Here is a 26531-nt window from a genome sequence, read left to right as displayed (position 1 = left end):
TATTTTTAAAATTTATTTTAATTGGAGGCTAATTACTTTACAATATTGTGGTGGTTTTTGCCATACATTGACATGAATCCACCACAAGTGTACATGTGTTCCCCATCCTGAACCCCTTCCCACCTCCCCCCCTCATTCCATCCCTCAGGGTCATCCAAGTGCACCACACCTGAGCACCCTGTCTCATAAATTGAACCTGGACTGGTGATCCATTTCACATATGATAATATACATGCTTCAATGCTATTAAGAGAAAAGACAGTAAGTTTAAAACCAATGATCTAAGAAGTTAGAAAAGGAAGAGCAATAAACAATAGAAAAATTTAACAAAGCCAAAAACTGGTTCCCTGAGTAAAACTGATGAACTAGCAAAACTTATGAAGGAAAAAAAAAGAAAATACAAATAACCAATAGCAGAAATGAAGAAATATGTACTGGTCCTTTACATATTAAAAGGATAATAAGGAAATATTTAAACAACTTTACTCCAACGAATTTGACAATTCATATTAATGAAAAATTCCTTGAAAGACACAAACTACCATAACTGACTTAAAAAGAAATGGAAAATGGGAGTAGCCCTATATATTTTAATCTTTATATAAAACTTTTCCAGAGAAAAATCCAAATTATCAAACATTTAATGAAAAAATAATACCAACATTATACAAGCTCTTTCAGAAGAGAGAACATTTTGCAGTTCATTTTATGAGGTCAACAAAACCCTAATTCCACATCCTGGCAAAGACATTCCAACAATGGAATTTACAGACTGAGATCCCTCGTGAACACAGATGCAAAAGTCTTCAATAGAATTTTATCAAATCTAATTCAGCTATACATGTTGAACAAGTAGGGTTTACTGGAGGTTCTACACTAGAAAGTCAAAGTGATTTACCACATTAACAGAATAAAAGAGAAACATCATATGATCACTGAAAAAACGGACACAATTCAGCATCTATTAATGACAAAGAAACAAAAACACCAGCAACAACCCTCTCAACAAACTAGGAATATGAAGGAAACTTCCTTAATTGGATAAAGGGCATCCAATTGAAAACCTACAGCTAACATCATACTAATGATGAAAGACTAAATTCTCTTCCCCTAAAACTGGAAACAAGGGGACAATGTCTTGTACCAGAAGTCCTAGGTAGTGCATCAAGGCAAGAAAAAAAGAGGTATAAGATTGGAAAGGAAAAAGTAAAATTGTCTCCATTTGCAGACATGGTTGTCTACATAGAAGATTCTAAGAAATAACAAATACTACTAGAATTAATAACATTTATCAAGGTAGTAGGATACAAGGTCAGTATTGAAAAATTATATTTGTGTGCCAGCAAAAATTTGTTTTTTAACAACATGAAATTTAAAAACAGCATTTCCAGCAGTATCAAAATACATAGAATTCTTAGGAATACTTTTCATGAAAGATATGAAATGCTAGACTGAAATTATAAAACATTGATAAGGAAAATTTTACATGATTTCAATTAATGGAGAAATATATCATGTTTAGAAATGGGGAGAATCAGTATGGTTCAGGTGTCTATTCTTTCAAAATTGATGCGTAGATGCAGTGCAATTCTAACCCCGCCCCCCGGCAGGACTTTTGTAGAAAAGGACAGTCTGCTTCTAAATTGTATTTGGCAATGCAAAAAAACCTAGAATAGCCAAAGCTATTTTGAAAGAGGAAAAATGCTGATGCTGGATTGTGTTCATTTGCAAGGAATGCCACAACAAAATACCACGTACTGGCTGACTTAAACAAGAAATGGATTCTCACAGCTCCTGGATCAAGGTGTCTGTAGGTTTGGTTTCTCCTCTCAAGGAGGTCTCTCTCCCAGGCTTCAAACAGCCACCTTCTCACTGTGGCTCACAGGATCTTCTGTCTGTGCGTGTACATCTCCAGTGTCTCTTCCTTTTCTTACAAGGACACTGTCCTATCAGATTAGGGTTCTGCCCTTAGGGTCTCTTTTAACCTTGTGCTGTGCTCAGTTGCTCAGTCGTGTCCCACTCTTTGCGACCCCACGAACTGCAGCCCACCAGGCTCCTCTGTCCATGGGGATTCTCCAGGCATGATACTGGAGTGGGCTGCCATGCCCTCCTCCAGGAGATCTTCCAAATACAGTCACACGGCGGGTTACGGCTTCAGAACTCAGGGGGAATCAGTCTGTAAGGTAGATCTCAGCCCTGAAAAGTCAGATTTGGCTGGTCCGGGAACCACGGTCAGAGGAGGCTTCAGTGCTTGCAGGGATTCCAGCGAGAAGAGCATGGGCAAGAACCGTGGCTGATGACAAGGTCTCAGCCCATGGGTGAGCTGGTTGACCACAAACTCTCCTGGGCCTCCCAGACTCCAGCTGAGGGAGCAGAGCGACCGAACACCCAGAAAGACTCGGGGAGCAGGTCTGTGACAGGAAAGCATTCTAGTTCAGACACTCCTGCGCTGTGCAGGGTGCTGGGATCAGCTGTGTCATGAGCCTTGCAGCCCAGAACAAGGCGCGCTGAACAGACGCCATTAGCCAGGCATTGAATCCCTATCTGGTCTGCCCTTCCCATGAAACCCCAGTGAGATTCAGGCAGTGGGGAAGCATGGCTGAAAAAGAGGAGGTAGCCAGGGCCTTCCCTGGTGGCTCAGTGCTAAAGAACCTGCCTGCCAATGCAGGAGACACAGGTTCAATCCCTGGTCCGGGAAGATCCCACATGCTGTGCAGCAGCTAAGCCCCGTGAGCCACAAATACTGGAGCCCGTGCGCCCTAGAGCCAGTGGTCTGCAACAAGGGAAGCCACCACGATGCGGAGCCTGAGCACCGCCAACTAGAGAGAGTAGCCTGCGCTTAGTGCAACTAGAAAATAGCCCGAGCAGCAATGAAGACAGGGCACAGCAGAAAGAAATAAGTAATTTTTTTTTAAGAGGTGAGAAACTCAGGAACCTCAAACAGGGGCTCTGTATCAAGCTGGAGGGGTGGGGTGGGGAGGGAGATGGGAGGGAGGTTCAGAAGGGAGGGGATATATGTCTACCTGTGGCTGATTCATGTTGACGTTTGACAGAAAACAGCAAAATTCTGTAAAGCAATTATCCTTCATATAAAATAAATTAAAAAAAAAAAAAAAGAGGAGGGAGCCGTCCTGGATTTGTGAGCCCCGGTGGCTGGATGTTGGTGGGTTTGTTCACTTGCCGTCCCTGTGTTTCCACGCTGCTGTTGTTTGTGGGGTGCGTTCAGCTCTCCAGGACCACACCCCCAGGTCAGAGGGTCTGACAGCCAGAACCTCGGAGCATCCCCACAGCGCTTCTAACAGACATGTAAGGTTTTAAAAATAAACCAGTCGGTTTCTCCTCTGGTTGCTTCCTCAGGATTAAAAAGACTATTTTTAAGATCAGTGTGTGGTGACAGCTGGCAAAAGGCATGGAAGGAGGTTCCGGTCTTCGCATCTTCTTCATCTGCGCTCTGGGCTCACCTCACCCCGTCTTGTCCCCTTTATGTTCTCGGTCAGCGGGGACAGTGGTCTGCAGGCCCCTTGCCCCTCACCCGGTCCCAGTAGAAAGTGGCTCTGCCAGCTCCTGTCTGGCGGCCCAGGGGAAGAAGGCAGGGATAGAGACAGTGAGAAGACAGGGAACCAGGGCCCCACGGAGCCCCAGGGCCGGCACCCCAGCCCTGGGCACCCCCCAGCCTCCCCCCAGAGGCGGAAGGCCACATCTGTGCTCTCTGGGATCCGCTTTTCCGGGCTGGGTCCCCAGGCTGGCGGAGTCTCGGGGGCTCCTGGCGGAGCGGCCGGCACTTGGAGACTAGTTGCGGATTCCTTTCTGCACAGTCACTCTCCTTCCCTCTCTCCCGGCCCCCCGGGGGCCCGATTCCACCCGCTGCCCCGTCAAGGGAGCGCACGCGGGCCCTGCCAGGCGCCCTAATGACCCGCCTCGGGGGCGGTCACGCCGCCCTGACACGCAGAAACTTCTCGAGACAGAAAGCCAGCCTCTCCTCAAGTGTGGCTCGGGGTGGGTGGTCAGAGCGTTAGGATTATGAGAGCGTGGTATCAGAACTTAAATCTAAAATCATGTGACCACTCAAGGGGAAAAAAAAATCACAGAAATATATAGAAATGACTCTCTTTTGCCTTTTGAAGTGAGAACGTAAACTCAGCTCATTCGTTTCTAGGATCACGTCTTACCATTTTCTAGGCGGAAGCCCCTGTAGGTGCTACACGTAATATAAAGGTTAACTAAGGTGTCTGCAGGATTTCCTAGATCTCTCAAGGCGAGGTTAAGCTGAATTCTCTCTTTTTTTTCACCTTGCCCTGTCAAAATACAAATTTTCCCTCAATATACCAGCAGGTTCCACGGGTTCTCCGTCCTTAGAGCCGCTCTGACACGTCACTGAGTCACAAAACGCTTCCTCTATCCGTTCCTTCCGCAAACCTCGGCCCGCACAGCCTTGTAGCAACAGATGTCACGCAGAGGTGGGAGGGCGGAGACCGAGACGCGCGCGTTCCGGAAGTGCCAGCAACCTCAAAGGGAGCGTCAGACATCCTGCTTCCTCGGGGTCCTCCAGGACTTTCGGATCTCGTCAGAACTGAAGAACAGGCAAAGGACTTACTCCCTCACAACAGAAGAATATAAAAGTGGACACACACGAAGCAACTGCTCTCGGAATCTGTACAGAAACCGTCGCAGGACTGTGACCCCTGAGGTGAGGCTAGACTCACCACTGCTTTGGCCTGACAGCAGCTTGGCCCTCGCTGGGGGCCAGCAAGAGAGACAGCGGCTTCAGGCCGCCGAGGTGGCTGGAACCGCGCGCCCGCACGGAGAGGGGCTCCGGAAGTCGACACTCAGGTTCCCTTGAGCCTCAGCCCAGGGCTAAGCTGTGCGTGTGCGGGACAAGACTCCATGAGGCCTTACAGAGAACCGCTCCGGAGGGGCTGGGAGATGTGGAGATTTTGAGGACTCAGGGGGCTGGGGCTCTGACCAGCCACAGCCAGAGCGGAGAGAACTGGCCTAGCACCCTTGTCCTTCAGCGGACACTCGAGAAAGGGCAGCCCTCTCAGGGGGACTCCTCCAGCTCCACGGCAAGGCCATCCAAACTTTCCCTCACAAAGCCTACTGACGAGGGTGGAAGGTTCAGTTCTACCAGCAAAGTAACTGCCTTTCAGCATAAAACTTCACACTGTTTAAGGGAAGACACTGAAATAGACACTGGAGCATATGCAATGTACTATAGAGTTTATAATTTACAGGATTTAAAGTGTACAGCAGCCATGACACCAAGGCCAGAAGGGGAAATGGAAGAATACTGCTGTAAGGTTCTCCTAAGAAAACTGGCACAATATTATTGGAAGGAAGTTTAAAATGTATATTATAAATCATAAATCAACACTAAAACCAAAAAATTAATCAAAAATCTGGCAAAAAGAAATGGGAATAAAAAGATACTACAAATAGGAAACAAACTGCAAGATGGAGGATTTAAACCCCACAATTACATCAAATATAAGTGTCTAGACACCCTAATTAAAAGGCATAAATGGTCAAGTTGGCTAGAAATGTAATACCTAACTAGATGCTGCTTAAAAAAGTACCTAGTATAAAGACAACTAGATTAAAAGTAAAGAAATGGGGAAAAATATACTGTTCCAAAACTAACCAAAAGAAAACTGGAGTAGCTATGCTAATAACAAAGAAGATCTCAGACCAAAGACTATTACTGGAAATAAAAAATGGCCACTTAATAATGATAGTTCAGTTCAGTTCAGTCACTCAGTCATGTCCGACTCTTTGAGACCCTATGGACTGCAGCATACCAGGCTTCCCTGTCCTTCACTATCTCCCAGAGTTTGCTCAAACTCAAGTCCATCGAGTCGGTGATGCCATCCAACCATCTCATCCTCTGCTGTCCCCTTCTCCTCCTGCCCTCAATCTTTCCCAGCATCAGGGTCTTTTCCAATGAGTCAGTTCTTCGCATTGGGTGGCCAAAGTATTGGAGCTTCAGCATCAGTCCTTTCAATGAATATTCAGGACTGATTTCCTTTAGGAATGACTGGTTGGATCTCCTTGTAGTCCAAGGGACTCTCAAGAGTCTTCTCCAACACCACAGTTCAAAAGCATCAATTCTTCAGCACTCAGCTTTCTTTATAGTCCAGCTCTCACATCCATACATGACTACTGGAAAAACCATAGCTTTGACAATACAGACCTTTTTGGTAAAGCAATGTGTCTTTTTAATGTGCTGTCTGGGTTGGTCATAGCTTTTCTTCCAAGGAGGAAGCATCTTTTAATTTCATGGCTGCAGTCACCATCATATCAGTTAGTTATCAGTCTTAATGTAAGGAGTATATAATTCATTAAGAGGTTATATACTAAATAATTAGGTACTTAATAACACAGCTTCAAAACACACAAAGTAAAATCTGTTAGAACTTCAAGAAGAGAGAAATCCACAATTATAGGCAGAAGTCTCACACACTAATTGGGAGAACAAATTGAAAGAAAATCAGAAAGTATATAGGAGGCTTCAACAATGTATTGACTAATTTCACTGGTTGACTGACATTTATAGGGCACTTGATGTACCAACAAACAGCAGAATACACATTCTTTCTAAGTGTGCGTGGAATGTTTGCCAAGTTTTGGCCCCATATTATGGGCCATAAACCAATGGAATAATTTTAAAAGGATTTAAATCATACAAAGTATGCTTTCTGACTCATGGAAATAAAAAAATTAATAAATTGGAAATAACAAAAAGATATGTGAAAAAACCCAAAATATTTGGAAACTAAATAACATACTTCTAAAATCGGTGGGTCAAAGAGAAAATCAGAATTAAAATGTATTTTGAACTGATTCAAAATGAAAACAACAATCCAGGTTCAGATGTGTTTAATGATAAATTCTACCAAACATTTATGAAAGAAATAGTACCAATTCTACATAAACTCCTTCAGAAAATCAAAAAGGAGGAATACTTCTAAAATCATTATATGAGACCAAAAATCACCCTGTTACGAAAACCAGAGGGAAGACACAAGAAGAAAAGATTAATTAGACTAATATTCCTCACAGACATAGATGCAAAAATTCTAAAACAAATTAGAAAATCGAACTTAAGAATAAGAAAAGGGATGCAAAATGGGCTTTATCCTAAGAAAGTAAGGTTGCCTTAATATTTGAAAGACAATCAGTGTAATTTACCACATTAGCAGACTGAAAAAACCAAAATCAACTTGACACAGAAAAGGCATCTGAGAACTCCAACATTAATTTCTGCTTTAAAAAAAAAATCTCTCAGCAAATTAGGAATAGATAAGAACTTGCTCAATTTGGTAAAAGGCATCAATGAAAAAGCCATGCTAACATTGTTCAAGAAATCAACCCTAAATATTCACTGGAAGGACTGATGCTTTAGCTAAAGCTCCAATACTTTGGCTACCTGATGTGAAGGGTCATTGGAAAAGACCCTGATGCTGGGAAAGACTGAAGGCTGGAGGAGAAGGGGACAACAGAGGATGAGATGGTTGGATGGCATCACCGATTCCATGGACATGAGTTTGAGTAAGCTCTGGGAGTTGGTGATGGACAGGGAAGCCTGGTGTCCTACAGCCCATGGGGTCACAAAGAGTCGGACACAACTTACAGACTGAACAGCAACATTATTCTTGGCTCCGTGGTAATGAATCTGCCTGCCAATGCAGGAGACACAGGTTTGGTCCCTGGGTCGGGAAGATCCCCTGGAAAAGGAAATGGCAACCCACTGCAGTACTCTTGCCTAGAGAATCCCATGGACAGAGGAGCCTGGTGGGCTACAGTCCATGAGGAGATTACTTAGTGACTAAACAACAACCACAACAAACATTCTCCTTGGTGGTGAAGTACTGAGTGCTTTCAGAATATGTAGTTGAAGTTTCTGTTGCCGCCTGGGGGCCTGAGTTCTGGCTGCAGGGGAAGTGGCCAGCAGATGCTGGAGCAGTAAGTCAGCTAGGCAGGGGCCGATTCTGACTCTGACATCTTCCAGCTATGTGACCTTGGGGAAGTTGAATAAACTGTTTGGACTAGTTTCCTCATCTGTAAAATGAGAGTTAAGAGTTAGCACTACTTTGCAGGGGGCTTGGAGAAACCAAGTGCTGCAATATCTGTGATCACTCAGAGGAGTAGCCAGAAGACTCTACTATACTCGAGAAATGGTCGTTCATAAAAATCATTGGGCAACACTGAGGGCTGTGTCTGGGGAAGGTGAGGAAGGTTGGAGGCACCCAATTCAGAGACCACCGTGGCTGGTTTGCGGGGTGGCTCTGATACTGAGTGGGCATGTTTTTTTAAGTGTTTATTGAGCAGCTACTATGTGCAATCACCCTTATTTAATCCTCATAGGAACATGGAAGCGAAAGCTCCAAGAGGATAAATAATCTGCCAGCCACACCACTGAAGGGCAGCAGACAGTGGGGCAGGAAGAAGCGGGGTCTGGGTGTCAGCCGGTGGTGGGGGCCCAGCAGGGGGCCGGTGGGGGCGACCCAGGTCCTGCTGCAGGAGGTGAGGTAAGAACAAGGCTGATGACCCAGGGTGGAGGGCAGCAGTGGGGGAGCGTGTGGGCCTGGATGTGGGGGCCCGGAGTCCTGCAAGGCAGATCCACTGAGTGTAGGTCTGTGGGGCTGGACTGGGTCCAGAATTTCCAGTGACTGCATGGGGTGGGAGTGGGCCTTGGGGGGTCAAGGGTGGAAGCAAAGGTTTGGCGAGTAGGCTGCTGGATGCGGCTGTAATTGTATCAGAAGTGCCCCCTGCCTGGCCTGGGGCCTGTTCTCTGCGACTCTTGAAAGTCCACAGGTACAACTGACACTTAATGAGGGGTGTCACCCACAGGCTGAAAACACTCCACGCGGTCTGGTCTCAAGACCCCGCCCCAGGCATCTCTCCCCTCCCCTTAGACAGCAGCAGGTCTGTCCCAGCGGGCTTGGCCTGTGACTTCCGTCAGCCTGGACCCCTGCCCTTCTTTCCGCCCCAGGTCCCCACCAGCTCCTTCAGGGCTCCAGGTGGACGTGACCCTCCCCTCCCAAACACTGCCTCAGCCCCTTGGGGCTGCTTTTCCTCCAGACCCCCAGAGGCACACCAGGTACCTGGCGTGGCTGACACGGGCTCCCCTGAAGAGGATGAGGCTGGGCCTCTGGGTGCCTCTGTCCTCTTGCCTCTCCAGCACCTAGGAGAGAGCCCGCGTGTGCGAGACCAGAAATCTGACCAGTGACCGTCAGGGCCACGTGGCTCACCCCCAGGGCGCCCGGCGGGGATGCACAGAGGTGCCACAGAAGGGAAGGGGTGCAGGACCCCTGTACCCCAGGCATGCTATGCTTTGGTCGTGTCCGACTCTGAGACCCCCACAGACTGTAGCTGCCGGGCTCCCCTGTCCATGGGATTTTCCCGACAAGAATACAGGAGTCAGTTGCCATCTCCTCCTCCAGGGCCCTGGATCTTCCCGATGTAGGGATCAAACCCACGTCTCTTACGTCTCCTGCATCACCAGGCGGGATCTTTACCACTAGCGCCACTCACAGTGGGGACAAGGAGATGCAGGCTCAGCCGTCTCTTCCAGGCCCAGGCCCAGAGTTTGATGGACACCTCCATCTCTTACAGAGAAGGGCAGTAGCAAGTGTCTGGCCAATCCGGAGGTTGTGGTAGTTTTGAAACTGGAAGCAGAAGCAACGTGGCCTCCAGAAAGGCCCCGATAAAAGCCAGAGTCCCGCGGGCGCTGGGGTAGCGGCCAGTGTCTGTGAGCACTGTTCGGATCTGTTCAAGCGCTTCCTTTTCTCTGAGGCTGCTGGCTCAACCCACTGGGACGGGTGGCACTTCGGGCCAGCACAGCTTGGAGCTGGTGCAGGTTTCTTGGAATGGGGAGGAGGGAGATCTAAATTTAGACCTTTCTATCACACCAAATAAACAGAAACTGAACCAGAGGGCTCACAAGAATTAGGCAGAATGCCTTTGCACCTGACTTCTGAAAAATGGAGAGAGAAGTTTGAAAACAGAATGGTATTTATTCACTCGAATCCCAAGGTATTTGCCGAAAACAATGACACCTGTTTGACACAAAAATACATTAGGAAGAGGAAGACTTTCTCTTTGAAATGTCCTGCTGCAGAGGCCCGGGTCATCAATACCAACTGCTCAACTGTGAAGGCTCTCGTGGCCAGGCTGAGGGCTGGCCCAACTTCAAGGGACAGAGGATGTGTCTGTGGCCTCTAGCTTGGACTGTCCTCATGGTTGTTTCCCGTCTGCTACACCTGTTTTTGCATTCACCTGCATGCTCCCAAGGCAGGGCCCCCACCAGAGTAAGAAGGGGTCTTCTTGGTTTCAGCAGGGGAGCTGCGGCAGGGCCAGGGGACAGGGAAGCAAAGCTGCTGTGGGGGAGGCGGACTCAGGGCCTCTGCCCCTGCAGGCCCAGGCTCCACAGTGACCTCAGTCTTCTCTCCACCAGGATGACAGCCAAAGGGGAGACCACCTGGGATGGGGTCTGTGGGGGCAGGGGCAGCACACACCCACGGCACTGAGAGTGAGGACCCCCAGCCAACACAGCTGAAGGGAGAAGCTCTTTCAGCCTAAAGCATTTCAAAAGGGCTACGTGTCAAAGTCCCCTGATAACCATGGCAACTGTGAGATGAGAAGCGTGCACTAGGCAGGCTGCTTCTCCTATACCAGACTCCTCCTTCACAGATGCTTTGGGGAGAGGGGGGGAAGGAGTTATATGTAGCATTTGCCAATTTCTGTGGTGTAAATACTCCCACCAATAGCCGATTTCAAGCCACCTATGTGACACCTATGTAAATCTTAAGGTATCTATGTGACACCACAGGACAGAGTTGGGAAGAGACGCGTAGAGTGTCTTACACAGTATTTCCACCCTATAGACACTGGATATATCAGTAACTGGCAAAGCATAAGTAATAAACTGCAGTAATTAGGAAGTAATTCCCTTTAAATATATATATATATATATAAATTTCACTGTAAGCTTATGTAATTCAACTCTTTAACAGTAGTTGTGTTTAACAGCCAGCTCACAGAAGTGCTGAAAAGCGAACAACTGGCTCTTGTTACTGGAGCCAGTTGGGGCAGACTCCAGTACCTCAGACCTCACCCGTGCCAAGAAGGATGGTCCTCCCGGCTGGTACCAGGCAATGCCAAGATGGCTGGCACTACCTTCCTAGTAAGGTGTGGTCCAGCTTTCTTCCTCTTGACTCAGTTGGCATCAGGCTCACCTCCTCCCTACCTTCCAGAGTGACTTCCCGAAGGCCCACTGGCATGCCGAGGTGCCCACTGGCAGGCTGCGGGAACCAGCAACCCCAGGAGGGGGCACCTGCCCCACAGTGGGGCCTTCAGGTCGCTCCAGGCCTCAGCAGGAACGGAGTCTCATAGCTGTGAGGGGCCGCTGTGAGGGGCCGCTGTGTGTGGGAAGGAGGAGGCCAACTTCCCCAGGAGCACCGCAGGGCCCACAGTTATCACTGCCTCCAGGGGCCAGGCGTATCGTCTTGTTCTTGTGTTTTGAAAGGTTTAGTTTTATGGAAAACGACGACAGGAAAGTGCATACTTTTAACGTATAGCTCCACAAATTCACATAAGCACGGCTCAGCTGAAGATGAGAGCGCCCTTCCAGCCTTTCCCTGTCAGCAGCATCGCCTCACAGCTAACTGCCCTCTGCCACCAGCTTCCAGTTCTCTGAAGTCACGTTAAGTGGAGCTCCATTTTGTTGGGCTGCTTTGGCTCAGTTCTGTCTGTGAGAATCCTCTGTGTGGCTGTGTGCGGCAGCAGTCCCTTCATCTCGTTGCTGACAATCATTCCACTGTGTGAAGAGGCCACGGCCTGTGCATTTTACGTCGAGGGATGCTTGGGTGGTTTCCAGTTTGAGGCTGTTGTGCGTGAAGCCAAGTATAAAGCACTTGCACCGTGGCACGCGTTTCTGTTAAGTGTGTGCCTGGGCACTGTGTCCTTGGGCACTACAGGATTAGTTGTCTTCTTTACTTTCAGCCATCCTGGTGGGTATCTGCAGGATGTTACTGGTTTTAATTTGTATTTGATGACAGAAACACACCTGGCTATCAAAATGCCTATTAACCACTGGATAGTTGTGAAGACCCTATTCAAATCTTGCATTTCTAAGTATATCATATATTTTTTGTTAATGACACATTTTTTTTATACATCTTGGAACTTTTGTTGGAAGTATTACAAGCTTCCTCGACTTCACAGCTTGACTTGGTTGGAGTCATTAATTGTAACAATACCCAATTTATCAGATTTTTATCTTCATGGCTAGCACTTAGATCCTAGTACATCTTTGCTAAGGACAAGATTTGTTTTCTGTAGAAAAACTATTTCATTTTTCATACTTAGGACCACTGGAACCTATCCATTGGGAACTATGTCTGTGTATGGTGTGAGGTTAAGGTTGACTTTCTCCTGTATGTGTACCCAAAATTAGTATTAATGTAGACAAAAGCTTTTTTCTTCTGATTACTGATGACTGTCTCATTAGGATTTTGTAGTTTACTAGTGTTGTTTAATTTCTAGATTTTGGCTAAATATTTTGTCCTTCTTGTTCCTTTAATGGATAAATCAATTCAGTTGCTCAGTCGTGTCCAACCCTTTGTGACCCCCTGGACTGCAGCACGCCAGGTTTCCCGGTCCATCATCAATTCCTGGAGCTTGCTCAAATTCATGTCCATCGAGTCAGTGACGCCATCCAACCAGAAGAGACAATGTAAACTGGGGGCGATGACAGTAACAGTCCTCCCCCCAAACAGGGGAGCTGGGGTCACATGCCTCCTCCAGTGGGATGAACCTGCCCAGGCCTCGACCATGCCAACACAAGACCCCTGCTAAGCTAAGCACAGAGCTCTGGGCCTAAACCCAAACTGAACAGAAAAGCTACCTCAAAACTGCTCCTCCAGGTAGTGGGACAGCCACAGGTGAGATCATCCTTCACTATGGAATCATGATGTAGCCAAAGTCAACTTGGGGAGATTTCAGGAACAAAGCTGTTATTTTTCAAAATGACTTTGAGGTGATTGGATTTCTTCTCCTTTTTTCTACTTGACTACGTTCCACAATCCAGGCTTCCTAATCTAATGAAAAGCAACCCTGAACATGCTGAAGCTCCAATACTTTGGCCACCTGATGCAAAGAGCTGACTCACTGGAAAAGACTCTGATGCTCGGAATGATTGAGGGCAGGAGGAGAAGGGGACGACAGAGGATGAGATGGTTGGATGGCATCACTGACTCAATGGACGTTGAGTCTGAGTAAACTCCGGGAGATAGTGACAGACTGGGAAGCCTGGTGTGCTGCATGCAGTCCATGGGGTTGCAGAGACAGACAAGACTTAGCAACTGAACAACAAAATCTAATGAAACTTTTCTTATACAAGACCATCAAGCTCTCTCCTTGTCCAACTTCCAGACCCTGACCGGAGTAATAGTTACTAGATCCCCTTTGTCACAGGTTTATGTGCTAGGTACTGTGCTAACCGCTTTACAGGGATTTTATTATTCACCTGTATACCTTCCTTGATGCTTCTTTAAAGTCCTCCTCGGCACCAAGTTACAGTCTGATTCGTTTACTGTCTGTAACTGCAGGACGAGTTCCATGGAGTCCGTGTCCTGCCTTCATGGCCGTATCAGGATGCTGTGCCCAGGGCCTAGTACGCAGCAGGTGCTCAGTACACAGCTGTTCTCACTGGCGTCCAGGTGGGCCCACCTTCTCAGCAAAGCACTGAAGGTATGTGGCTACACGAAGGTGGGCGTGCCCTCTAAGCAGATCACGTTGAGGTGAAGAGGAAAAGGGGGTTAGCTACGGTGACGCATTCTTTTTAAAATTATTCTTTGAATAAGGTTTGATGATTAACATTTATTAATTAAGTTTGATTAAAGTTAAAACGCCTGAAAAGCAGTCCTGTTTCTTTCAAGAAGGGTTATTATGTTGGAGATGTTTTTGGTCTTCATTTTGACAAGCCTTCCCGTCTTTACTTTTACTTTACAAAGTCTTTACTTTGCAAAGACTTTACTGTCTTTGCTTTTTATCAGCTGCATCAGCAAGTACTTCACATGATGATGAAAGGAATTTCCATCTCTTTTACCTGTTTTCTTTAATCCGTTTCTCCAGAGAGCATCATCTGATGAAAAGCTACCTAAAATTATTTTACTGCTTCTGTCTTGTGCTGTGATCACTTGGCCCACCTGCTTCTAGTCTTTGAACTTACCTTAAAAATGTAGTAACGTATAACAAGAACCATCACAATGTTGTAATTATCCTCCAATTAAAATTTTTAAAAGGTGGTAACGTTTTGCAATGCTAGGGTAACATTTCAATTTTGTATTGGATTATGCCCTATGTATAGCATGAACTTTTCAGCAGGGAAAATAATCCAAACTCTTAGGAATAGTTACTGCTCAAAGTTATACACTATTCTGAATTAAACGCTACTGGATTGAAGACAGAGACTGATAACACTGGCTCTCCTGGATCATCTCTTAGTGCTCAGCAGACTAGAAGGTCCTCTATCAGGGAGCCCTTTCTCACCAGCCTCAGTAGCCCTGTATCCACAAGGACCAAAAGGTCCCTAAAAGCTGGTCCAACCTAAATCATCCACGGGAGTATCTGGTCCATGCCACAGGGTCCGGGACAGGACCATGTATCAAGGTCATTTTGGTGTGAACCAGAAGTCTGCTAACCCTAACCCTCCACAAGTGCCTCACAGAGATCAACAGTGAGAAATGCAATCTGATTAACTTCGACACTCTCATCCGTATTCGCCTGAAAAACCTCTCATCCTAGCCTAGAATAGTAAACTCTATCATCTCTGTCTAGTCTTTCCATTCACAGATTTCAACAGCCAATCTTGTGAACTTGAGTTTAGCAACCTCTACTTAATTAAGCAAAAGGATGCTTTGATCCAGTTTTGAAAATGTCCTTGAACTCTTGGTTAGACTCCTCAGACGTACAGTGGCTCTTCTGTCCAAACGAATCACCTTTTAAATTGGTAGCGTAATATATGTCTTGAATTTTCAAGCAGAATGCTTTAAATTAGACAAAGAATGGATAACACGGCTATTATTTTAGAACGCTCTTTATTTCGACACAGGACACGTGTAAGGCATGTTCACAAGTAACAGTTTGAGGTTATGCACAAACACATCCTCTTACTCTCCAGCTGTTCTCCTTTCCCGCTGCGCCTGCTGCTACACACGGGTCCCTGTGTACCTTCGTATCTGCAAGTCCTCAGTTATTCTGAACATGCAGACAATGTTTTCGGGACCTGCTTCAAAATATGGAATGAGCGTCTATGCACTAAGACATCAAAACCGAGGGAGAAGCAAAGCAGACGGAGGCGACTGCGTCAGCACGTGAACCTGGGGCTCTGAGCTTCTGAGGGAAACAGAGAACGCGTGGGAAAACACTTTTTGATCCTTCCGGTTTGAGAGAGATGGAAGGCGCCCGGAATTCACGGTTCTATGTCTACTGCTGTCTGTAAGTCACTGAAGATAAGCAGTTTGTCTAATGCAGCTGCGGTTTTGTTCTCAGGCTACAGTACACGAGTGCATGCATTACTCTACACAAATGTCAAACACGAACGACTGGAACAGCAACATCTCAGGACTGTCTAATTATACAAGTGTCTCTTTTTGGTGGTGGGGTAAGGAAAGGGACTGATGGTGACTGTTTCCCTCAGCTGCCGCTGTGTGCCAGACAGAGATACCCAAACACTTGTTGTCTAACTCAGAGAGGGGGACAAAGGTCACTAACAAGAACAGTAAGGTCTTCAAAACAGTCCACTCCAGACCCGGGGGTGGGATAATGATGAGGGAGCCTCGACTTCAGGGGTTAAGAAGTCTTGGCTGATGTTAGCAAGGGTTTTGTAACTTATTTTCAAAAATCATTGTGTCTTTGAAAGATGGAAAACAAGCACTTACAAATCTACTGGGGAGAAAAAATAATGAAATGAAAAATCACATGAATAGGAGACTTGAATCTTCTGGTCTGAAATCAGCCAATATTAACATTACAACCTATTAAAAGGTAGTCTGCTTAAGCTCATTTTTTAAAATGCAGAATCTTTGAGGAAAAATGTAGGCATAAGTTCAGGAATACCAATCTCAAAAACCTTTTCCAGTGGGGCACTTTAGCAGGCCAAGGATGCTGATAATCGAGTTCTGCTTTGAGGCACTCACTGTCTTTTCCTTCCATCTCAGAGTGTGCCTCTGCAGCAGCCCTGACCACAGAAGGAAGCGGTTACACGTGATTTTATCAGCCACCACTTGGCGATTACTGTGTATCTAGTCAGAGTTGGGAAATTACTTACTCTCAGCTGTATTAAAGAGTTCCACTTATTAGCACTGCAACACAGAGTGCAAAGAAGCTTCAGGTGTCTGCTTTTGATACCAAAGGGAGTACACTGCTAGTCTTCCAACTCAACAAGCAGCATATCTCCAGCGTGAACTGTAGCTGCCGAGAATAGCAGGCGGGCCTCCTCCAGCAGGGCAGCTACTCCTCTGACAGGAGGTCGTGACCCAGGCAGGCTGGGCAGGTGCGCTGGCTCTTCAGCCACTGCTTGAAGCACTGAAATGAGAGAAGACAATCAGCTGGCCCTTTAGGAGCCTGGGGACCTCAGCTCTCCTGCGCCACTCGCCTCGGCAGACACGGTGACTCCACTGTGAGAGAGTGACTCTCTTAGGTAGGTTAAGGAGTCTGGGGCACTTGAGGAGGAGAAAGGGAGAGTGTTTTTTGTTTGTTTACATTCCTTCATCTTATAAGACGTTTTTTAAGCCCAGAGCTGATGATTACACAACAAAACAAGTCATCTTGCTCAGGGGATGTTTTTCCTTAAAAGTGAGAGTGAAAGTTGCTGTCGTGTCCAGCTCTTTGTGACCCCCTGGTCTATATAATCCATGGAATTCTCCAGGCCATACTACTGGAGTGGGTAGCCTTTCCCATCTCCAGGGGATGTTCCCAATCCAGGGATCGAACCCAGGTCTCCTGCACTGCAGGAGGATTCTTTACCAGCTGAGCCACCAGGGAAGCCCAGGAATACTGAAGTGGGTAGCCTATCCCTTCTCCAGGGGATCTTCCCGACCCAGGAATCAAACTACAGTCTCTTGCATTGCAAGCGGATTCTTTACCAACTGAGCTATCAGGGAAGCCCTTTGTTTTTCCTTAAGCTCTGCAATAATGATTATGTAACAACACTGCATCTTGTTTGAAGACATATTTCTTGTTAAGAACAAGAACCTTCTGATTAAACTTGTTATCTTTAAGAGTTATGTTGTGGGAGTGGGTCTGGTAAGACCTCTCTATTGTTAGTAACCAACTGAAAAAGTATACAAGGCCTTGCTAAGACAGATGGGTAGGGCACTCTACCCCCTTCTGAGGTCTATGTCAGAAGCTTTCTGTGTCCCTTTTTCACTGTAATAAAACTCTGCTACACAAAACCTCTGAGTGATCAAACCTCATCTCTGGCCTGGAAACCAAATTCTCTCCTTCAGAGGCCATGAATGTGACCCTGTTCACTGTAAGCTATCACCTGTGACGTCCAGGGGGACCTTGAGCCACTCAACACCCAGCGACACCGGAGCCTGCTCAGGGCAGGGGTCTGGACCAAGCCCCAGGAACAAGGAATCGCACCTCAGGATGTGACCGTGAAGCCTCGGGGCCTGACAGTGCCTCCCGTTCCTGCTCCACTTCAGTCCAGTCTGTGCTTCAGCTGCCCTGACTGCTGGAGGCCGGCACTTTCCGGGCCCTTGGACTCCCCTTGTCTGCGCACACACACAGTGGCTGGCCTGCTGCCGCTACGGAGCTAAGTGTGGTAAGCTCAGAGCCCAGGCAGGACCCCTGCCCAGGAAGGAGACAGGCACACGAGACTGCGGTCGGCCTGGCGGGACCCCCGCCCAGGAAGGAGATAGGCACACGAGAGAATGTAGTTGGCCTGGACTCTGGCGGCATGAGTGGTAAAGAACCCGCCTGCCAATGCAGAAAACTCAAGAGACGCGGGTTTGATCCCTGGGTCGAGAAGATCCCCTGGAGCAGGGCATGGCAACCCCCTCCAGTATCCTTGCCTGGAGAATTCCATGGACAGAGAAGCCCTGGTGGGCTACAGCCCACAGGGTCACAAGGAGTCAGACATGACTGAGTGCACGCATGCACACACAGAGTGTGTGCCCCTTCTCTCAGGGATTCATACACTCACAGAGCAGAGACGGGACGGGCTCTTATCCAGCAGCTGGGGAGCAGGACGAGTGCTCACAGCACCCAAAACCCCAGAACAGCTAACACCCATCCCGGAGGGGCCCAAGCCAGAATCCCCCAGGCAATGGAGCCTGTCAGGTTTCCTTTCTCTCCTCTAAAGTGTTAAACTTACTTCACACACTGCACTAAACCGACAAGCTATTTCACCGTCTATCTGTTTGACGTGCGTGTAAGAGCTTGTAAGGAAATCACGCTCTTTGAATTTTAGCGACTGAGAGAGCCGAGTGCGCTCCCCACCAGACACGGAGAGGACCGTGCAGAGCGCGCCAGAGGCTCGGCGTCCACCCCCCTCCCCACAGCACAGTCTAGGGGAGGGAGACGACGGCCACGCACATGAGCACGCTTGGAATTTGCTTGGAAAATGCAAGGACTGAAGCCTAGGGGAAAAAGTCCCTTTCTCTTTTCTAAACACTCTAGTCAGGATGCGCGGCGTGCAAACAGCCACAGGGAACTCTTACCCCCTTGTGAAGCCTGTGCCCGCACTGCAGCTCACGCACGTGTTTGGACTTGAATACTTCTCGGCACATTTCACAGGAATTTGCGCAGGACACCTGTGGAAACAGATGTATCCCAGTAATAAAGGACTCTTCCCACAATTGGCTTTCCAAAACTTTTGCAGCACAGGGTGCAAATTATTCTCAATTACAGTTAAGCAGACTGAAGGAACAACTTATTTTTGAATAACATTTCTTAGGAAAAAACAAAGTTTTCATTTTCTCGGATAAAAATCATGATTTATACAGTTAACTCACTCATAGTTAAAATACTACAAATACCTATTTATCCCATTCCATACCTGAAGTATGGTACTAGCTGCATATTACAAATTAACTATTCATCTAATTATCTAACAGCTGGAGACAGTAACAAATTATGACACCTCTACACTATGGATTATCGTGAGGCTGATTAAAATCCTGATGGAATTCCATAATCCTTGGTACAGAAGGTGCAAGTGAAGTCGCTCAGTCGTGTCCGACTCTTTGCAACCCCATGAACTGGCCAGGATCCTCCGTCCCTGGGATTTTCCAGGCAAAAATACTGGAGTGGGTTGTCCTACCCTCCTCCAGGGGATCTTCCCGACCCAGGGCTCAAACCTGGGTCTCCAGCATTGTAGGCAGGTGCTTTACCATCTGAGCCACCAGGTATAGAAAGCTGGTCCCAAAAGCTCTCTGAATAATAGTTGGCTAACAAAACAGTAGGTATCATATGATTATATGATTTAAGTTTTTAAACAGAGAGAGAATGTCTGTATATAGAGATGCCTAGAAAAGAATCTGGAAAGATATAAAATGTTAATGATGGTGACTGGCTACTTTGGGTTGACAGGTTTAACTTTTTCTTTGCTATTTTTCTAAAGTTTCTATCAATGTGGATTACTTGCATAAATCAAATCAAAACAAACTGATGGCTCATTCAGCAACATCCCTGTCAGGGGACACAGGTGAGTGGGAGGGCTCCTGGCCCCGGCACTCAGTCTGAGGATACAGATAGCATTCTCGTGTGGAAGCAGAGTCGGTGCCACCCTAGGACTCCGGGCACCATGACCTCCCTGCAGCCCCCAGCAACCGCCCCACGCCGTGGCCTTCTCCTCGACTCTCACCCTCCCCTCTTAACTCTGAGCACCCTGAAGGCAGGAAATGGCTTTGCTTCCGTGTGTTCTTAGCAGCCAGCGAGGAACCTGGCCCCAAAGGGAGGCTCCAGGAACTGTCAGAAAGTGAGTGAATGCAGCACCGGCAGTGGGTGATGGCCAGGGAGTAGGGTTGGGGCAGCGCCTGAAGGCTGTGAATCCCTGAACTGCTGAACAGGGTTTTCTGTCACTCTCAGGGCACTGCAGCCAGCACCGGGCACCAGGCAGCAATGGGACAGATGCGATCTCACTCCCCTCCCCTCCCCTCCCCTCTGTGGCCCCCAGGGAAGGGTCTGGGAGAATTGGAGGCAAGAGCCCTGGGGGAAATGGCAGGTCAAGGCCTCTGCAAGGTGGCCTTGACCTGCCACTTCCCAACGTAGGAGGCCTGTGCTCAATCCCTGGGTTGGGAAGATCCCCTGGAGGAGGGCATGGCAACCCACTCCAGTATTCTTGCCTGGAGACTCTCCTATGAACAGAGGGGCGTGGGGAGCTACAGTCCATGGGGTTGCAGGAAGTTGGACACAACTGAGTGACTAACCACAGCACAGCACAAAGTTTAGAAAAAAAGACAGCTATTACTTCCCAACATGATGAATTCAGCACAATGTATTTCTAAGTGAAAAAGTAAGAAGAAAACAAATGCGTGTACATGGTTTTGACTAAATTCACATATACACACAGATAAAAAAAGAGTTCAGAAAAAATGCATACCAATATGATAATACTGGTTACCCTTAGAGGGTGGGTTTTGGGGTTCTTTATATGTTATTTTTATTTGGACCTTCTATTAAGAACCACATTACTTCTGTGGTTTTGTGGTTAAAAATACAAAACATCGTTACTTTAAAAAAAAAAAACCTATGATTAGCAAATTAAGTCCTGGTTTCAATACATATTTTTCTTATAAGTCAGCTTTCACATCTTTATTATCATGAACTGTGAAGCAGAAAGTAATCTCACCTCAAAAGGTGATTATGGTTTATCTTGGTGTGGCCAATAAGTGTGCGAGTGTGCGTGTGCACACACACACACACACACACTCACACACAAATCAGTGAGAATGCTGAGAAGCTGGTCTGGTTGTTGGACCACAGAGCACATAACCAGCTGGAACACCCCTGAGAGGGAGTGGATTCCAGCCAGGCTTGGCAGGAATGCTCTGCACGGTATAAGCTTTCTCAATGGTGGGGAGGGGGAGGGGTACCCTCTGGCACCCAAGTGTATGTGACAAGGAAAATCTCTGAAGGCTGGTGGAAAGTGAAAATGTATGGGAGGGACAAAAACAGGTTCACAGAAGGAGGCACGGCCCAGGTCGGGTCAGCGAACCAGCGCTCTCCGTGCAGTCCTGCCGACCCCACTCTGCCTGCAGCTCTTCTCATTGTACTTTCACCTGAAGTTGGACAGAAGGGGAAGATGTGATCCACGCCAGAATTCCCCCTGGGGCCCACGGCTGGGAGCCACCCAGGGGCCCGCCTCCCTACCACCCACATGTTCAGCACCTACTGCATGGTCCCCAGTGTGTGAGGTCCGTGTGGGCGAGGACGGGGGATTACACGCCGCACACGCAAATCAAAGGAAGGAACGCCGGCCAGAAGCATGAGTCATCAGTGCCTTGGTTTCCTCATTCATAAAGACAGTTATAATACCTTATCAACTGAGATCATAGATATAATGGTATTTTATAGAAAGTTCTATGTAACTAACATTCTTATTGTCTAAAAGGACAATAAACAATTTAAATGAGTATATCAAGTAAGAGCAACCTCAGCCCATTTCAGCATGCCCCCAACCCCCGTCCCCAGGCACGTGATGGGGAGAGGAGGGAAGCAGCCAGTCTGTTCCGGGAACAGCATGTGACCCTGCTAACCCCACCATAGGACTTCATCCAGACAACAACCACAACATGCACATATGATCCCAGCTCACAGTGTTGTTAGTGATGAAACCAAGTTCGTGTGATTCCAAAGCCTATGGTCGCCTAGAAGAAAACGGGCCAAAAATGAATTCTGCGAACTATTCACACTTGATGTGAGGAATGGATCTGACCGTCTACAGGCCCCATGTCCATGGTGTGGCCACTGCACCTCTTGTCCCTACATGCAGGGGCCCTGAAGTCCCTACAACAGTGGGGAGAACCTCGCTAGTCACTGGCTCCTCTAACCGAACACTCAAGTCACCTAAACATGGCTTTTAACGGAAGCTCAAAGAAAGTCCATCGAGAAAAGAAAAACATGAGGCTACATCATGGACTAACAGCTGTTTTCTTCCCGCTCTTCACAAAACAGAGGGAACGCCACAGTCATGCACACAGCACTCACAGGGATGTCCTCGGTCCTCGGCCCCCTGGTTTCGGGCGATGCTCCGACAGGCATGGAGGGTGGGTCCTGGGCGGCCCTGGGTGCAGCAACAGCAGAGCTGGGTGCAGACGGCCTCCGGTCCTTTCCTGGATTTGGCTGCGGCCAGAATGTATAGTAGGGAAGCAAGTTCAGTTACCCAAAAACGTGAGCACTGTCTACTACATTGCTCCCCATCTTTTGTTGGAAGCGTTTTCCCCCACAATTCTCACATTTTATAAATAAACAGGAAGAAAGTGGAGTATATAATGAATTTAAATGAAACACTGACCTTTTTCTTTCTTTCTTCATCAAGGATGTGTTCTGTCACTCTTTGCACAATTTCGTCAATACTCAATCCAGACAGAGAGGTCTTGTTTTTGTTTCTAACTTTTTTAATAAAACCAGCAAGCTCCGTGCTGAAAGGGAAAGTGGGGAAGTCAAGACAAAGTCAAAGTTTTCTACTGTGAAGAAATATTGTGTCCAATATCAACCCAGCAGCTGAAAAGAAATGAAATCAAATACATGAATAATTCATTTGTAAACAACAGTAACTGTATGTAAAAGCAGCTAAATCACTCTTCCAAAAAAAAAAAGCATTGTGAAAATTTCAACATTATTCCTAAAATATTTGTTTTAATACATTTTCAAAGTAATAGTGTACCTGACAGATCCATTTCAGATCTCCTTCCCTACTTAGAGACCTGACTTCTTAAGAGCCTGGACATACTGTAGCTTTAAGCAAAATTACTGAATGATCACACACCACTGGATCTGACTTGAAATCAATAAAAATCTCTAAGAACAAACTATTTTTTTACTTCCTCCCTTTAAAAATCTAACTGACAAAGTTTTCAAAGTTTTCCTGTATTTTTCATAGGTAGCAGTAGATGTGATTATATCATTAATCAACAGGAACTTGGTATCTACAGCACTAATACCTCATATGCTTTAACTTGCAGAAAAGCAAGTTAACATAAGCAACATAAGTTTATTCTGCCAAATTTAGACAGGACTGCAAACAATTTTATTTGTAAGGTACTTCTGGTAATTACAACTTGACTATTTTTTACTAACTTGCATGGTAATTGCTCTTGAGAGAACTTAAAATGCTTCTCAAACTTAGGCTAAATATGTCTACGTGCAGACAAGATACACTTACTTCCAAGTGGCCAGGGCTCCACTGACAAACGCAAAACATTAATTCTGGCCAATCATAATTAACCACTGTGTTTCAGAAGTTCATCCCAGAGACTATGACTAATACTGTGTCAAAGACAGAAGTAACACGGGAGGTGTGGAGGATCATTCCTGGATGTGGATTCCTCTCTTCTGTGCTGTATCCCTGAGACATTCCCTCCACTTCACCTCCCTCTGGCCTGACACAAGGAGTCCCTCTGCCCCCTCATACCCATCTGGAGAGTGAGGTCAGAGGTCGATGCAGGAGCACCACGGAAGTGCCCAACTGATGACTCTGGCTGCCTTAGTTAAAAGCAGCTCTCCCCATCTGCAGCAACATGGATGGACCTCGAGGCTGTCCTACTGAGTGACGTCAGTCAGAGAAAGACAAACATCGTAGGACATTGCTTATAGGCAGAAACTAAAAAAACGGTACAAATGAACTTACAAAACAGAAAGAGTCACGGATGTGAAACTTATGGTTACCTTGGGGGGAAGGGGGGATGGATAAACTGGGACATTTGGATTGACATATACACGCTACTATACATAAAGCAGATAATTAATAAGGACCTACTTCGCAGCCCAGGGAGCTCTACTCAATACTTTGAAATAACCCACATGGAAAAGACTCTATAGGAGTGGATACATGTGTGTGTCTAACTGATTCATGCTGTTTACAGCAGATACTAACACACATTGTAAAGCAGCTCTTCCTACCTCTCCCTCTACAACATGCTCACACACCTTACTCACTGGCAAACTGTATCCAGTCTCTTCACCTCACACCTCTAACAAATCAGAGGGGCTGTTCAACAAAGGGTAAGTTGCTGCTGCCTTCTTTGATATATGTGAGATTTTTTTCCCCCTGAAATACAAAACTAATGTTTGAAGTTCATTTATTGATTCCATAATTAGTGCTGGAGCATGTTACTGACTTCATCCAAATCTTAGCAAACTGCCATGGGTTCTGATGAATGTGGATTAATCTGTTTGAAAATGCTCACTTTTATGTTTACGAAAGGAAGACAAATGCAATGCTTGTCCTTCTGAGTAAAATAATTGCACAGTCCTTTCCACTTCAGCTCCTAATTGGCCAAACTGTTATCTGATCAGGAAACATCAGTTCAACAAAGCATTTACCAGTGCTGCTGACATTTTAGATTCGTACCTGCTGTAACATGGGAACACCACCGACAGGTGCTCAATAATGCTATTGAACGGCTTCTTTGGAGACTGGCTTGAATGGGTGGCACGCTCTGGAGCAGCAGGTAACTTCTGATCAGCCACTGGGCCTGGTTCTGGCCCAGCTGCCTGGCCAGCACCCTCATGCTCTGGCAGCTGGGGGGCTTTCTGGCTGCAGGAGGGCGACTCCACTGGGCTGTCAGCTGCAGAGCCCAGACTTGACTCCTCGGGAGCTGCTGTCTGGTCTCCGGTCCCATGACTTGTAGAAGTGGAGGGACCTTGACCATCCTGGCCTGAAGACTCAGGAAGTAATTTAGGATGAATCTGGGAGGAATACACCACAAAAGCTGATCACTAAGAGTTAGATCCATGAACAAAGACTAATGATTAAGCGCAACTATAATGAATCCTGCTTGCTGAAGTGCACAGAACCTGAACTATAACAAATTAAATGTTATTGTCCTTAAAAGTCACTGGTAACTGTCTTTCTCAAAAAAAGCTGTTCAGGGCTCCACCCTGCCAGGCCCTGCTGGGCTCTCCCAGAAGCTCTGCAGTCCACACCGAAGGGCTGAGGCCCCTCATGTTGTCAGAGCTCCAGTCTGCACCCCAGGCTACCCTCTCTCACGCCTCCATGACTGCATGCTTGTTGCGAATAATACCCCCTTTTTAAACGATTCCAGTCTAGAATACCTTCCCGAGATCCAAACCTCCTAACAGGCAGCTTCCCTTGGGTGATTCCAAGGGCACTCAAGCTCTGTCTGCAAACGCAGCCTCCGGGCAGGCTTCCTCACCTGCTCTTCCTCTGGCGCCACCTGACACAGACCAGATCTGGCGTCCACTCCCTGACACACACACGCTGAGCCCCGACTGCACAGGCAGTGCCTCTTTCAGCTGACCACCTGAACACTGGACGGCTCTCCTCCCTCCTGCCCCGCTGCCCCTCTCACCGGGCCCAGCGGGGACAGCGAGCTGCACCCGATCCGCTGCACATCCCTCGCCCAGGCCCCTCTCCCACCAGGTCTCCACACTGCAGTCAGGCTGACGTCATTTCCTAACTGGAAACCTACACTGGCTGCTCAGTGACCTGAGGGGAAGTCCACACTGCGGAGCACACCTTACGGAATAAGGCTCCCTTTGTTCTGGCCTGTGGGTACGGTATCACAATCTTTTCCCTACAGTCCCCTTTGTCTTAGTGAACTTCTTTCACAGCTGTGAAAGGTGTTCTTTTTCTAGCCTCCAAATGTGCTATTTCCTCCATCTGAACGTTTTGACCCTGAAACTTCACACCACACAGCCCTCCTTACGCGTGCGCACACACACACTCTCTCCCTCCTTCTGCCTGGTGAACTATTCCAGATCTCTGGCTCACTGAGACCTCCAGCAAGGGAGCTTCTGCCAAGGCCTAGGCCTCGGGGTTAAGTTAGTTCCCCCTAATTTCTGCTGCCAAGGCATTCTATGTTCTTGGAGCACTTTGCTTATAATTATGGCTTGAAGTCACTCCCAAACCCATGTGCATTCTGAGGGCACAGACCGCATCTAATCCTGATCACCACTAAATATCCGACGAATGAACAGCAGAGACGTGACACACACAGTAAACCGTTTTTAGGGGTTCTTATCATTCAAGCCCCTGGCACTCTGAGAGTTCCCAAGGTTTTCAATTTTAAAATTCTTTTGAGTCATTTATAAAATCACATAAGCTCGAATTAAAAATTAACAGTAAAATATTCTACTGAGATCTCATGCTTTTCCCCCTCTGTATGTGTTATAAGAACTTGAAAACACTGGTGCTCAATAGAATATTTTACTCAGTTCAAGGTGGCTAACCTTTTTAATGTTTTAAATCTTTTTTTATTTCTATTTTTGCAGATGAATCCATAGTAAATTTGAATATTAAGAGTGCACAGTATTGAGAAGAAAAACACTTTCAAGAT

At 46.9% G+C, this 26531-nt stretch overlaps 2 protein-coding genes across 13 annotated transcripts in view; one reads left to right on the top strand and one right to left on the bottom strand.

Annotated features, from left to right (window-relative positions):
- VPS26C (VPS26 endosomal protein sorting factor C) overlaps positions 1-15970 on the top strand; it is a 60500-nt gene extending 44530 nt beyond the window's left edge. Inside the window, exons 8-9 of one of the 2 annotated variants that reach the window (XM_044948335.2) lie at positions 13608-13749; positions 14134-15970. In XM_044948335.2, coding sequence (XP_044804270.2) covers positions 13608-13747 — 140 coding nt within the window. In that variant the 3' untranslated portion in view covers positions 13748-13749; positions 14134-15970. Of the gene's footprint in view, positions 1-13607 lie in introns of both variants that reach the window. The other variant, XM_025293851.3, reaches the window with a different exon arrangement.
- The window catches only part of TTC3 (tetratricopeptide repeat domain 3), a 129912-nt gene continuing 118462 nt past the window's right edge, over positions 15082-26531 (bottom strand). For all 11 annotated transcript variants that reach the window (XM_025293790.3, XM_025293836.3, XM_006044250.4 and 8 more), the window contains 5 exons: positions 24584-24921; positions 22526-22652; positions 22219-22353; positions 18729-18821; positions 15082-16587 (listed from right to left, as the gene is read on the bottom strand). In XM_025293790.3, the coding sequence (XP_025149575.3) occupies positions 16513-16587; positions 18729-18821; positions 22219-22353; positions 22526-22652; positions 24584-24921 (768 nt within the window). In that variant the 3' untranslated portion in view covers positions 15082-16512. The remainder of the gene's footprint in view (positions 16588-18728; positions 18822-22218; positions 22354-22525; positions 22653-24583; positions 24922-26531) is intronic.

The sequence above is a fragment of the Bubalus bubalis genome, chromosome 1, assembly GCF_019923935.1.
Source record: "Bubalus bubalis isolate 160015118507 breed Murrah chromosome 1, NDDB_SH_1, whole genome shotgun sequence".
In the NCBI taxonomy this organism is placed as follows: domain Eukaryota; kingdom Metazoa; phylum Chordata; class Mammalia; order Artiodactyla; family Bovidae; genus Bubalus; species Bubalus bubalis.
This window is presented reverse-complemented; position numbering and strand designations above follow the sequence as displayed.